Raw genomic sequence first — 13,939 nt, 5'->3', positions numbered from 1 at the left:
TTTCCTTCCACTCTGCAGTTTTGATCTGAAATCTTCGAGCGCAGTACTGCGCCCAGAGCTCAGAAAGTGCTCACCCTAATGAAATTCCCTGTCGCAAAATGCGCCTAGAACAATGGGAGTTTCGAACAAATTTCAGTTGTGCAGTTGAAATCAATTTGGTGCTCTTCTGCAGCAAACTGGCTTTGCCCTTGAAACCAGCCTTTATGCAATCAGGAAAGTGACTGGAAAAGCTGCTGGAAAGTGTGGGACAACGATTACTGGGCACAACAGTGTCTAATCTCCCTGCAAACAAATCAGACTGAATCTTCAATAAGCTGCCTTATTGTCCAACCTCCACAGCAAACTTTGCGGGAACAAATCAGAATGGGTGTTCAATGAACAGGTGGTTTTGCTCTCTCTGCTGAATTGGGTTGTCTTTGCTGCCCCCGTCTGGCAAGAAATGGTTTCCAAACTCGAGGTGTCATTTTTTTAAAAGGATCCAGCTTATTTCTGTGATTGTAAGTTGTTTAAAAGGACGCGGGTGGCGCTGTGGTCTAAACCACTGATCCTAGGGCTTGCCGATCGGAAGGTCAGTGGTTTGAATACCCGCGACAGGGTGAGCTCCCGTTGCTCAGTCCCAGCTCCTGCCCACCTAGCAGATCGAAAGCACGCCAAAAAAAAAGGGCAAGTAGATAAATAGGTACCGCTCCGGCTGGAAGGTAAACAGTGTTTCCGTGTGCTGCTCTGGTTTCACCACATGCTGGCCACATGACCCGGAAAAACTGTCTGCGGACAAACGCCGACTCCCTCGGCCTGTAAAGTGAGATGAGCGCCGCAACCTTAGAGTCGTCCACAACCGGACCTAACGGACAGGGGTCCTTTACCTTTACCCTTTTAAAAAGTAGTTTAAAACTGCTTTTAATAATGTGTTTTAAAGTTGTGCAACACCCTGGGACTTCAGAGGGAAGGGAAGGTAATCAATAACAGAAACAGTATTGAGTCTACGGGCTAAAAACGCAGGGAGGTCATCCCCCCACCTGCCCATCTGTGTTTCAGATTACATGATGTGTACATCTGCATGGTTGTATGCATTTCTGAGTAGCCTGCGTTAAGTGGGCAGAGATGGGGCCTGGCTCTGTCTAGAGATTGCTTTATGTTTTCAAATCAAAACACATCAAAATGCACAATTTCTCAGGAAAGCACAGGGTAGGTGTGAACTGTGGCTACGATAACGCAAGCACAGCTTCACAAGCCAGAGTTGGGGACGCACTGGTTGTAGGGTTCCCAGTCCCACCTGAAGGTGCCAGGGATGGAGCCTGGGGGCTTCTGCACTCAAAGCAGATATCCCATCACTGAGCTGTGCCCATCCGCCAGCTGCATCTGTGATAGGAGCGACTTTGAGGATGTTGCCACTTTCTGAAACAAATGTGCCAGGGCTGGATTTATGGTCTCAGTCCTCCACACATGGAACCACAACCACATTTTGGTAATGGCGCCTTATCTTCTTTCCTTTTCACGATTACCATGTGTAAGGGGGGGAAAGTACAGAGAACCGCCCCCTTGCATCAGAAGTAGCTCCTCCCCAAGTAGCGAGGGAAGCGAGGGCTCTGAGGAAGCTAGTGGGGGAATGGAGAGAGAGGGCCAGGGCTCCAGCAACATGAGAGAGCCCCGGTCACACAGGAGTGAGGCAAGGGAGGGGGAGAAGGGAGAAAGCGAAAGCCTGGAGCGTAGACCCCTTCCTCCGGTTCCGGAATTACGCAGAAGAAAGAGAGGGAGGAGATTCACTGTCCCGAGACTACTATGTTGGAGAGGGTCACGTGGGGGGGGGGCAGTGCCGGATTCTGCATTGGACTGAGCAGACATGTTGTACATACCCAGCTCACTGTAAATAGCCTGCACTAATAAAAACTGCTGAAAGACAAGTATGTGGAGAGTCGTTACTCAGGAGTAGCCGTAATAACCTCTGACACCATGCAAACAGAATCGGCCACCAAAATGCCCAGCCTCTCGTCTCCTGCCCCTCCCCACTATAACGGACAGCGCTTTCCTTCTTGCTGTCATTCAAATGTCCTAAGCAAAATAGACCTCTAATGAATATTTCCGATGGCAAGATGAGAGTCTTTATTCTTTTCTTTTTTTGTGTGTGTGTGGGGGGGCGTGGTGCAGTGGGAGAAGGAAGTGAGGAGACAAGTATGGCTGGGGAGTGAGAAACCCACAGAAGCTGCTGTCAAAGCTCGTTAACTTAAAATAACATTATTCTTTTTTTCATATTTTTTTTTTTACAAAAATAACCAGAAAGGGGGAATAAAATAAAATAGAGGCTGTTCACTTCTCATGGAGAATCTGAAACATTTTCCTTCACGTTCCTAGGAATGTTAACTGTGTCGCTCATTTTAACGGCGTGTTGCATCCTGTGATTTTGTTCTTTGTTTTGCTTTATTTCTAAAAAAAACACCCCTATTTCTTCTCTTTATTTGCATCCCTGAATTGCTGCGGTATGTTCTGGTCCACCTGACACCCTCTGTCATAGCGATCTCTGAAGCAGCGCCGCTGTCCAAAGGCTGGCGAAGGCGAGGCCTACGCAGAGTCTGAGAGCTGAGCCGGATGAGGGCGACCCGGGAGAGGAAGAAGTGCAGGAGCAGACCTCGCTCTCAGAGCGGCTCTCGTCGTGGTGCCCCTGCTTGGACCGGCCCCCTGTCCTGCTGCTCTCGGCTGGCTCAGGCGAATCCGCCTGCATGTCGCTGCAAACCAGCCAGTCTCTGGCAATGGATTGTGGGTAACCGGGCTCAGCTTCCAAGTCACTGTCCATGACTTTCCAGTATTCTTTTCCCTTGAAGAAGTAGGTTGCCCCTGGAAAAGGAAGCAAGAGGGGAACCTGAGAAGAGCCTTGCTGTCACGGAGCAAGTCAGTCAGTAAATCACATAGTTCAAAGCTGGAGTTAACTCATTATTAGAGGAACATGATCTTCACAGACTTGGCTGGGTTTCAGGCCTAATGAGCACAGCAGCTCATACCCCGTAGGTCCTATGCCATGAAATCAGTTGCTGAGATTAGAAGTCTGCCTTCCTACAGCCATCTATGTCTCCTCCCCTCCAGGGCTTCTTCCAAGCAATCGGAGACTGTGCCTGTGTGCAGCCTGTCTTTGCTCCACCCATTTCATCCCTCTCCTGGTTTTGGGAGTCAGAGGGAGAGGGGACCTTGTTGCAGCAGGAGGAGGGACACTTGTGACTCTGCATTAGCCTGGTTCATTTCTGCCTCTTGACCTCCCTCCTCCCACTTGTCTGCTTCAGCTTCTGCCTCTGATTCTCGACTGCTGTCTGCCACATACTCCCCTAACTCACTGAGCCCTGTTACCCCTTCAGCTTCCGATAGCTCCTCTTCCTGGTCTTCTCCCACTTCTCCCTCTGACCACTCATCATTGTCCCACCACCGCTCCCCAGGTTCTGAGCTTTCTTCCCTTCTTGGTTCCCCAGCTGGTTCCTCCCATCATTCCTCTCTGCATCCAACAAGTCCACTTGCTGGACCTGATTCATCTAGTCTGGCCTCCTGTACTTGCGGAGGCCAACAAGATGCCTATGAGAAGTCCACAAGCAGGACTCGAGCAGAACAGTGCTCCCTTTTCCCTATTCATTCATTCCCTTTTCTTAGAAACATGCAGACTGGAATCTTACTGTCTTTTCAGTGAAAGGGCAATGGCTCAGTGACAGAGCATGGAGCCTTGTGTGCAGAAAGCCCTAGGTGCAACCCTTGGCCAGGGCTGGGTGGCACATCTGCCTGAAACCTTAGAGAGATGCTGCTCGTCAGTATAGACCAGTCTTTCTCAGCACTGGGTCCTCAGATGTTGTTGGGCAACAACTCCCATCACCCCTAGCTATCAGGACCAGTGGTCAGGGATGATAAGAGTTGTAGTCCAACAACATCTGGAGACCTGAGGTTGGGAAAGGCAGTGCTAAGCTAAATGGTGGAGTATATGGGAATTTAAGAAGAGTCCTGTTGGATCAGGCCAAAGGCCCATCTGGTCCAGTATCTTGTTCTCACATTGGCTGCCCAGATGCCTATGAACATGCTCAGTAGCCAATATCTGGAAGAATGTTCCCAACTTGCTTAATAGCCATCCTGTGAGATAAATGCAATGAGATGGAAATGGGAAATCCATGGCCTTCCAAATGTTGTTGGACTGACCAAGGGCCATGCTGACTCTCTGGGTGGGGAGAAAGTTAAAGGGCTGAGCATGCAGGACAGAATGTTGGTTGTCCCTTGGGAGGGGGGACGGAATGCAGTATCCTGGCAATGGGCATGGCTGCTGCCCTGCATAGATGTGTTCCATGCGGCAACCTTTTGTTGTAGGCCCAGCATGCATATTTGTAATATTTAAAATATTGCAAGTTGGGAGGCACACATACGAGCAGATCCCACTCGTTCTGGCCTTTATGTTGTAGCATTCTGAGCACAGGGCAAAGCCTCGCCAGCTTGATGTACAGCCCCTCCCCCCCCTCCCGTTTGATCCAGTGCTTAACACTTACCGTCGGACCACCGCGTGGCATCATCCAGCCCACTGGGGATCCCCTTCCACAACATGGTCTCCAAAGGATAGCCAGGATCCATCCTCCGCTCGTGGTCATCATAGCACCAATAGAGAGTGTCCTTAAAGAAATAAGTCTTGTCATTCTGGGCCCAGGAAAATGCGGCGTCGATGCCTCCCGGCGGCAAGCCAAAATCCGAGATGGGCCGGGGGTAACCTTCCTCCACATTATTGTCCTTGAAGATCCAGTATCTGTCTCCTGGGGAGAAGAAACAGACAGATAGGGAGCAATGTCATTCCTGCTTTACAGCACAGAGCTAGCTTCTAAAAAGAGTGAGGCTGCAGTAATCTTTAGGTCTGAGTTCACAACGCTCCAGGAGGAGCAAATGCCCCAAAGTTAAGCACATGTGCGTGCGCACATGCACACACCACTTGCTGAGAAAGCTGTTTTTATGAGAATGTGTGCATATGTATTTGCTTTTCTACTGATGTTGTGTGTTTTTTATTGGCCAGGGGGAAGACATCCTTACTGGTGCATGATATAATGCTACTTGCATTGGAGGAAGGCAAACAAGTTCCCTTCTCACAAGTTTCTAGTTAATGCATATGTGAGTTTTAACCACAAGAGGGCACTGTTTTGTCTAGCAATCCCACAAGCACTTGTTTGTATGTCTCTCTAAGTTAACTTAACCCCTAAAAGCTGAACTATTTCATTTGTTGTTCTCTACAGAGAAAAACTATGCTATTTCTCTCCTCAGACACTCATTGTGAAGATAGTTCCTGCATGAATAAAGCCTTTGAGCTCCAAAAATTGACATGATCTTTTCAATTTAACTCACTCACTCAAGCTGTAGGTATGGTAAAACTAGAAGCATCACCTTACTCTTATATGCCCACTCGGCTGCATCAATCTGCAGAACTGGACTGCTACAAGTGCCACACAATGTCCATTTCACACGTGTAAGGAGGCATCTACTCTTTGGAACTCCCTGCCAATTGACATCAAGCAGTCACCTTCATTGTACACTTCATAACACCTGCTAAAAATTTTTTTATTCAGGCAAGCCTATCCATATATGTGTTTTAATCTGTCTGGTTATTTTTTATTTTAATTATATTTTGAATTCCTAACTTCCTGTTTCTAACTCTTTCAATGACAATTTTAATTTTCTTAAAGCACTTGGAGGTTTTATGTATAAGCAAGTGATATATAAAATTTGTTAAAATTGACTTAGTCTTTCCCAACTTGGTGCCTTCTACCGTAGATGTTGCTGGACTACAATGCCCATTATCTCTGACCAAATGGCCATTCTGGCTATGGTTGATGGAAGTCCAACAGCATCTAGGAGGTGCCAGATTAGGGAAGCCTGGAGGAACTAACCGTATGTCCTCTAATGAGTTTCTACTGTGTGTCTTCCTCAACAGCAAAATTTTAGAATTTATATATTAATATATATTTGGGCATACTGTAATGCTAGCTAGACTATGGTTTAGCCTCTCCACGGGATCCCACTTTCTGTCTCTGTTTCCTGCACCCACAAGGAGGAGATTGGAAGCTTCTGCTGTGGTTATCCATTAGCTGCAACTTAGCATGTTGTCCTAAAATGTGGTTAATCTTAAACATCCTTAATATCAGCTTCATAAACAATGGCTTGGCTTGTTTTCACTAATGAACCATAGTTTATTGTCCAGATTCAAATGACATGGCAAACTGTGGTAACTCAAAAATGGAAGCAAAGCTTTTCGATCTCAGCCTTGCAGCCAAGGGAAGCCTGGGCTTGTTCCAAACAAGCCCATTATCTGGAAGAATGTTCCCAACTCGCTTAATGGCCACCCTGTGAGATAAATGCATTGAGATGGAAATGGGAACGCCATGGCCCTCCAAATGTTGTTGGACTACAACTCCCATCCTCCCTGCCCAGGGGCCATGCTGACTGAGGCTGATGGGAGTCGGAGTCCAACTCTCTAGCCTTGCTGTAAGGTAAGCAGAGTCTACCTAGAAAACTTGGGGATGTCTGGAGGACTCAAGGTCAGGCAGGCGGCTGTAAATTAAAATGCTGAGGCTCTTACTAGATTATTAGAGGGAGATTTCGGAGTTGGGACTCTAGCAAAAAAACCACCTCCTTCCTACTTGCATAGACTAGGGCTAAGACTACAGTATTGTCAGGTGTGTCCACTGTTTTGGTTGGTTGGGGACCGAGGAGACTTCCCAAGGTTGTGTGTGTTTTGCATTTCAGTTCTTGCAGGTTGTGGCTGTCCATTCCAGATTAGCCAGTGGAGGGCAGCATTGCCTCAGTCAACGAGCCAACACCAGGCTCTCCTAACAATATCATTGACACATGTATAATTCCATGTTTGTGTCGTGTTTCCAATAAAGAGGTCTAATCCCTCTCCCCGTCAACTACCATGCCATCTGATTTCAAGGGGAAGAAGACAAAGATGCAATTTCTTATTGTGTCAGTGACTTTACGCAGAGGCTTTCTAGGTGAGTGAACTGTGGGGAGCGGGCTCACTCAGCAGTGGAGCACACATTGGCAAGCCTGTGTGTAATTGCCAGCCACCATTCTCAGATGCTGGCAAATAAGGTATCTGGGTCAGAAGGAGGGGTGGGGGAGAAGTTTGGTTCAGTTTGCACTTCAAGGCAAACCTGTGTGATTCATAAATGAACCAAAATGCAGCAGTCCTTTGAAACTTGCACTTTTCTGAATTTTGCAATGTAGTTCTCCAGCCAAGTGTTATGGGCTGGTTGGATGCAGAGGAATGGTGTGAGGAACCAGCTGGGAAACCCCCAAGGGAAGAAGGTTCAGAGTCCTGGGATTGGTGGTGGGGCGATGATGAGTGGTCAGCGGCAGAAGAGGAAGAAGACTGCGAGGAGGAGGTAGCAGAAGAGGGAACAAGGCTTAGTGAGCGGGGAGACTCTGTGGGAGAGAGAAGTCCAGAATCAGAGGCAGAAACTGAAGCAGGAGAGGAGGGAGGCCAAGAGGCAGAGAGGAGTCAGACTAAAGAAGAATCATGGGTGTCTCCTCCTCCTGCTGTGATAAGCTCCCCTTCTCACTGGTCTCCTGGAACTAGAAGAGGCATGAAAAAGATGGAGGAGAGGTTGGCTTCAGGCAGGTACAGCCTCTGATTGCTGGGGGAAAGCTCTGGAGAGGAGGGGAGTTAGATGGCTGTGGGAAGTTAGATGGCTGTGGGAAGGTGGGGATTTTCACTCTCGGAACCTGATCCTTGGGGCAAGATGTACTGGGGACGAGTTGCTGTGCTCATTAGGACTGACACTCCACCAAGTCTGGGCAGATGGTGTTCTTGCTAATAAAGAGTTAACTCCAACCTGTACAGTGTGATTTACTGATCGGCTCACTCCTGTCATAAAAAAATGAGGTGTACAAAAAACTATATGTACTGGAGTAAATTGTACACAAAAATGCACATATGAATAAAAACAGCATACAAAAATATACAAAAATAGCATACAAAACTGCATTGCACTAGCAAATTGTTTTGCAAAAATGTGTAGATCAGGCAAAATTGTATTAGGATAAATTTGCAGTAAAATACTAATGAATTTGCAGCAGGACTCTCTCTCTCTCTCTCTCTCTCTCTCTCTCTCTCTCTCTCTCTCTCTCTCTCTCTCTCTCTATAACAAATTGATGTGGCAATGTGAAGAACCGAACCTAAGATTGGGGGGGGGAAAACAAGAAAGTGAAATTTACATTCCCCCCCCCCCATAGTCAGAAGGAGTTGGTGAAATGTTGTCTGGAGGCACAGGCCAATGATGTCATCAATCCATGTCAGGCACTATTGGCCCCCTAGTGATGCTTGCAGGACAGGACATTTTGGAGTAAATGAACATTACCATCTAAAGCTGGAGTGGGGAACCTGTGGCCTTCGAGATGTTGCTGGACTCCAGCACCCGTCATCACTTTCCATTGGCTAGGCCAGTGGGATTTGGAATGCTGTGAATGTGTGGAATGCCACAGATTCTCCACCCCTGGTCTAAAAAGAGGCTTCCTTGCAAGACCATGCATTCCAAAGTCTAAAATTACCCAGGTGTGCCACTACTTACTATTAGCAACATGCAGCTGGGAGAGCCCAGGAGACTCAGCCTGATCATCTGGTATCAAATCAAAGCTTGTCATTTGAGACAAGTAATTTTCTTCCAGCTGAGCAATCTGTTCTCTAAAGTTACAGGTAGGTAGCCGTGTTGGTCTGACGTAGTAGGGGGGAAAAATTCCTTCCAGTAGCACCTTAGAGACCAACTAAGTTTGTCATTGGTATGAGCTTTCGTCTGCATGCACACTTCTTCAGATACAGTGGAACCTCGGTTTATGAACACCTCAGTTTACGTATTTTCGGTTTACGAACGGACCCATCTGGAACGGATTAATCCGCTTTCCATTACTTTCAATGGGAAAGTTCGCTTCAGTTTATGAACGCTTCAGTTTATGAACAGACTTCCGGAACCAATTACACCCATGCTTCGGGTTAAGTACGCTTCAGGTTGAGTACTCCGCGGACCCGTCTGGAACGGATTAATCCACTTTCCATTACTTTCAATGGGAAAGTTCGCTTTAGTTTATGAACGCTTCAGTTTAAGTACTCCGCGGACCCGTCTGGAACAGATTAATCCACTTTCCATTACTTTCAATGGGAAGGTTCGCTTCAGTTTATGAACGCTTCAGTTTATGAACAGACTTCCGGAACCAATTGTGTTCATAAACCGAGGTACCACTGTACTCTAAAGCAGGGGTCGCCAAACCTTTTCAGCAGGGGGCCGGTTCACTGTCCCTCAGACCTTGTGAGGGGCCGGACTATATTTTTTTTAAAAAAATATGAACGAATTCCTATGCCACACAAATAACCCAGAGATGCATTTTAAATGAAAGGACACATTCTACTCATGTAAAAACACCAGGCAGGCCCCACAAATAACCCAGAGATGCATTTTAAATAAAAGGACACATTCTACTCATGTAAAAATATGCTGATTCCCAGACCGTCTGCGGGCCGGATTTAGAAGGCGATTGGGCCGCATCCGGCCCCCAGGCCTTAGTTTGGGGACCCCTGCTCTAAAGCTTAGAGATGAGGCTCAAAGAGGCTTAAACACAGTGGGGGAACAAAGAATCTGGGAATGCCAAAGAGAGGGTCATCCACAACTGTGTCAAATGCTTTCTCTTACCTTTGAAGAACACAATCTTGTGGTCGTGGGTTCTCTCATAAACAGCATCCACGCTGTCCAGATTCAGAGGCAGCCCCCGCCAGAAACGATGGATCTGAGCTGGCTGGAGGGAGACCAGGTGTTTGTTGCGAGTCAGTCTCCAGAAGTATTTGCCTGGATGAAGAGGCATTGGTTAGGAGGAGATCATGCAACTCTTTCTTCCCCAGGGGCTCTTCTTTTTCTCCCCTGACAAATTCTATTGTTGCAGCCCTCTGAACAACAGCTGGTTGAAGGAAGCTTGGGGAACTTGTGGCCAGAGACCCAACAGCCTTTGTGGTTTTGTTAGCATTCTCATGGGTAACCTCCTGTTTGATGCACATGCAGCAAAAATCCCATGGGAGCCAGGAAAATGCTTAGCTAACCCTTGCAAGTCTGTATTCAAGGTGGCTTGGCTCCTTCCTGACTTCTGCAATTCCAACAGTTGGCTTACCTTCCAAGTCCCGGATTGCAGAATAAGGGACCGGCAGCCGTGTGACACCGGAAGTTGCGTCAACGTAACTTGCGGTGTCGCTTTGCCCTTCTATGGGCACAAAAATGGCCGCCGTCAGCTTCAAAAGTAGCTTCTACGCATGACCGGAAAAAAAGGCCGCCGGCAGGAGAAAATAACGGAGAAAAACGGGAGACGAAATGATACGGGGGACCACCGGGAAAAGGTAAGTAAAAATGGGGGCTTCCCGGGGAAAACGGGGTACTTGGCAGCTATGACAGTTGGTGATGTCGTCTTTCAGAAAATTGGATCCTAGCCTAATAGTGCAGAAGGCAAAAGGGGGGGGGAGCCCACACCACAACCCCCTCTCCAAGCTCTTCAACACCTGCAGGGCGGTTCAATTTTTTTCTTTTTAAAAATACAGTTGTAAGGATTTATTTCATCAACTGGTAATTATGCACCACTTTGCATATTTGTTTTATATGACACGGGCCGATGCATGAATAATGCATTGGAGTGCAGCCTGGATAGCAGCAATTACAAATTCTTTGAAGATGGTGGGTGTTTTTTTTTTAAAGGACGGGAAAATTAAAACCTCAGCCTTCGAATAAGGTGCCCTTTGCATGTTTATGGGAAATGCATGCAATTAGATCGAGATGTTCTTTGCATCCCTAATGATGCTTTTGCTACAAAAAGGGCAGCTTCCCAATATTTCTTGGGGAAATATCGTCGGGTCATATCGTTCCTCCCCTGCCTCCCCCTCCGAAAAGGTATTAAACACCCAAAGTTCAAAGTGTTCCAAAGCTAATTTGTCATAAATGCTGTCAGGAACACAGGGGAAGTGTAGCTTAGCGGGAGAGAATATGCTCTGCATGCAGAAGGTCCCGGTTTCTTTTCTGGATAACTTAGTCCAGGTGTCAGGCTCTTTCCTCCATAGAGAAGGACAGGAGGAGCTCTGCAGGGGGCTGACTAGTTACAAAGCTGCCAACCTCCAGAAGAAGACTATTATCTCCATTTTTTTTGTAAAGTTATTTTTTTTTTAAAAAAATAACTTCATACTCTTCTTTACTTGCTCTTTCTTTGATAGCCTCCCTTGGGTCAATTTCACGGGACATGGGCCTGTCCTTTCATCACTTGCAAAGTACGATTTACATGAGTGGCATTTACTGTATTATTCCTCCTCCTGGAGGAGCCAGCAATCTCCCAGCCTCACTATCTCCATCTGCAAAATGGGGCTAATAGTGCTGCTGTCCATTTCACACGGCTGCTCTAAAGGATGTCAGGAACTGGCTGGACACTGAGAGGGGTTGTGGCTGGATGCTGAGGAGTGGGGCACCCGGAGGAAGTGGGGGCTGGAGACTGACTTGGAAGAAGGGATCAGTGACCCGGAGGAGCCTGTAATAGCTGGGAGACGAGAGTCAGAGGCAGGAGAAGTTGCAGGACTGGAGAATGAAGAACAGGTGCAGAAGGAGAGAGAGATAGCTCAGGCTGGTATAGAGCCAAGGGCTTCCACACCTCCTCCTCCTGACCCCACCTCTCCTGCCCCACTGTCTCCCAGGACCAGAAGAGGAGTGAAGAGGGAGGAGCAAAAGCAGTTTACACGCAGACAGGGTCTCTGCGCCTGTTTGTGCAAAGCTCAGGGGGGGGGGAGATAAATAATCCAAGGTCAGGGGCGAGGCCTTTTAGGTGTGGCAACTGCCTCATAGTTGGGAGGCGTAGGACTGATGGACATGCCTTTCCATAACTTGACAATAAAGATTATATTCCTCACTCTGGATATTTCCTGCCTGTCAGCGCCGTGACAAAGGGCTACTACTGCAATACTGAATGTGAAATGTCCTGAACACTCCATTAATAGGAAATATGATGGTGCAGTTGTTGCTAATGATGATATATTATTGTTGTTGTTGTTCTGGTTCAGGCGGCAAAACTTACAAATATAATACGGGTTATGTCAGTCTGTCAGCAAGTCAATAGAAAAGTGACGCTTGCTAGTATCCTATTAGAATGATAGGACACTGGAGGCAATGGAGCCATGTAGGTTATTGGGGCAGGAAGAGATTAATATACAGTATATATAAGATCTAGAATACTTGGCTCAGTTAATCTCTTTTAAGAACCGTGATAACATACAAAGAACAAATGGTTTGTCTTACATTCATAGAATCATAGAGTTGGTAGAGACCACAAGGGCCATCCAGTCCAACCCCCTGCCAAGCAGGAAACACCATCAAAGCATTCTTGACATATGCCTGTCAAGGCTCTGCTTAAAGAGCTCCAAAGAAGGAGACTCCACCACACTCGTTAAAAATGCAATTCTGGGCTGCATCAATAAGAGTATAGCATCTAGATCAAGGGAAGTAATAGTACCACTGTATTCTGTTCTGGTCAGACCTCACCTGGAGTACTGTGTCCAGTTCTGGGCACCACAGTTCAAGAAGGATACCGACAAGCTGGAACGTGTCCAGAAGAGGGCAACCAAAATGGTCAAAGGCCTGGAAACGATGCCTTAGGAGGAACGGCTTAGGGAGCTGGGTATAAGCTTTTGTGTGCATGCACACTTCGTCAGATCTAGCTTTCTTTTGTGCCTCATTATGCATGATCTAGCTCTCTTTTGTGCCTTGCTTCCCCCCCCCCCCGCAGGACCAATTGCAGTAATCAGCAGTCGTTAACAGCCATCAACAGGTTCACCTCTCCTATCAGCCCATCACCCATTCCCACCCCCCACCCTCTGAATATAAACAAGGGTCTGGTTGATTCTGTTTCAGTGTATCTGACGAAGTGTGTATGCACACGAAAGTTCATACCAAAATAAAAACTTAGTTGGTCTTTAAGGTGCTACTGAAGGATTTTTTTTTATTTTGCTTCGACTCAGACCAACACAGCTACCTACCTGTAACTGGAGCTGGGTATGTTTAGCCTGGAGAAGAGAAGGTTAAGGGGTGATATGATAGCCATGTTCAAATATATAAAAGGATGTCATATAGAGGAGGGAGATAGGTCGTATTCTGCTGCTCCAGAGAAGCGGACACGGAGCAATGGATTCAAACTACAAGAAAGAAGATTCCACCTAAACTTTAGGAAGAACTTCCTGACAGTAAGAGCTGTTCAGCAGTGAAATTTGCTACCAAGGAGTGTGGTGGAGTCTCCTTCTTTGGAGGTCTTTAAGCAGAGGCTTGACAGGCATATGTCAAGAATGCTTTGATGGTGTTTCCTGCTTGGCAGGGGGTTGGACTGGATGGCCCTTGTGGTCTCTTCCAACTCTAGGATTCTATGATTCTATGACCCTTGCTTAGGGCTCACACAGCAGAAGTTGATATCACCATTACACCAGCCCTGCCCCTACATGCATACCGAGTCAGACCATTGATTCTTCTACTCAGGGCTGTCTATGCGGGTGGCACTCAGCCTCTTGGGCTTGCTGATTGGAAGGTCAGCGGTTCAAATCCCCGTGATGGAGTGAGCTCCTGTTGCTCTGTCCCAGCTCCTGCCAACCTAGCAGTTCGAAAGCATGCCAGTGCAAGTAGATAAATAGGTATCACTGTGGCGGGAAGGTAAACAGTGTTTCCATGCGCTCTGGTTTCCGGCAGTTTTCCGTTGTGCCAGTTCTGCTGGCCACATGGCCCAGAAAGCTGTCTGTGGACAAATGCTAGCTCCCTCGGCCTGAAAGCGAGACGAGCGCTGCAACCCCATAGTTGCCTTGGACTGGACATAACCGTCCAGGGGTCTTTTACACTGACTGGCATTGGCTCTCCAGGGTTCCAGACAAGGGGCCTCTCCCAGACCTGCCTGGAGA

The 13,939-nt window shown here is 47.4% G+C and overlaps 1 protein-coding gene across 1 annotated transcript in view; it reads right to left on the bottom strand.

The window, feature by feature from the left end:
• Positions 1-2,425: 2,425 nt before the first annotated feature.
• MMP17 (matrix metallopeptidase 17) overlaps positions 2,426-13,939 on the bottom strand; it is a 151,403-nt gene continuing 139,889 nt past the window's right edge. Inside the window, exons 8-10 of the mRNA XM_035099020.2 lie at positions 9,678-9,830; positions 4,503-4,760; positions 2,426-2,829 (exon numbers count right to left, since the gene is read on the bottom strand). Coding sequence (XP_034954911.2) covers positions 2,504-2,829; positions 4,503-4,760; positions 9,678-9,830 — 737 coding nt within the window. The 3' untranslated portion in view covers positions 2,426-2,503. The remainder of the gene's footprint in view (positions 2,830-4,502; positions 4,761-9,677; positions 9,831-13,939) is intronic.

The sequence above is a fragment of the Zootoca vivipara genome, chromosome 17, assembly GCF_963506605.1.
Source record: "Zootoca vivipara chromosome 17, rZooViv1.1, whole genome shotgun sequence".
NCBI classification, from domain to species: Eukaryota; Metazoa; Chordata; class Lepidosauria; order Squamata; family Lacertidae; genus Zootoca; species Zootoca vivipara.
The sequence above is the reverse complement of the archived record's forward strand: the minus strand, read 5'-3'. Positions and strand labels throughout refer to the sequence as shown.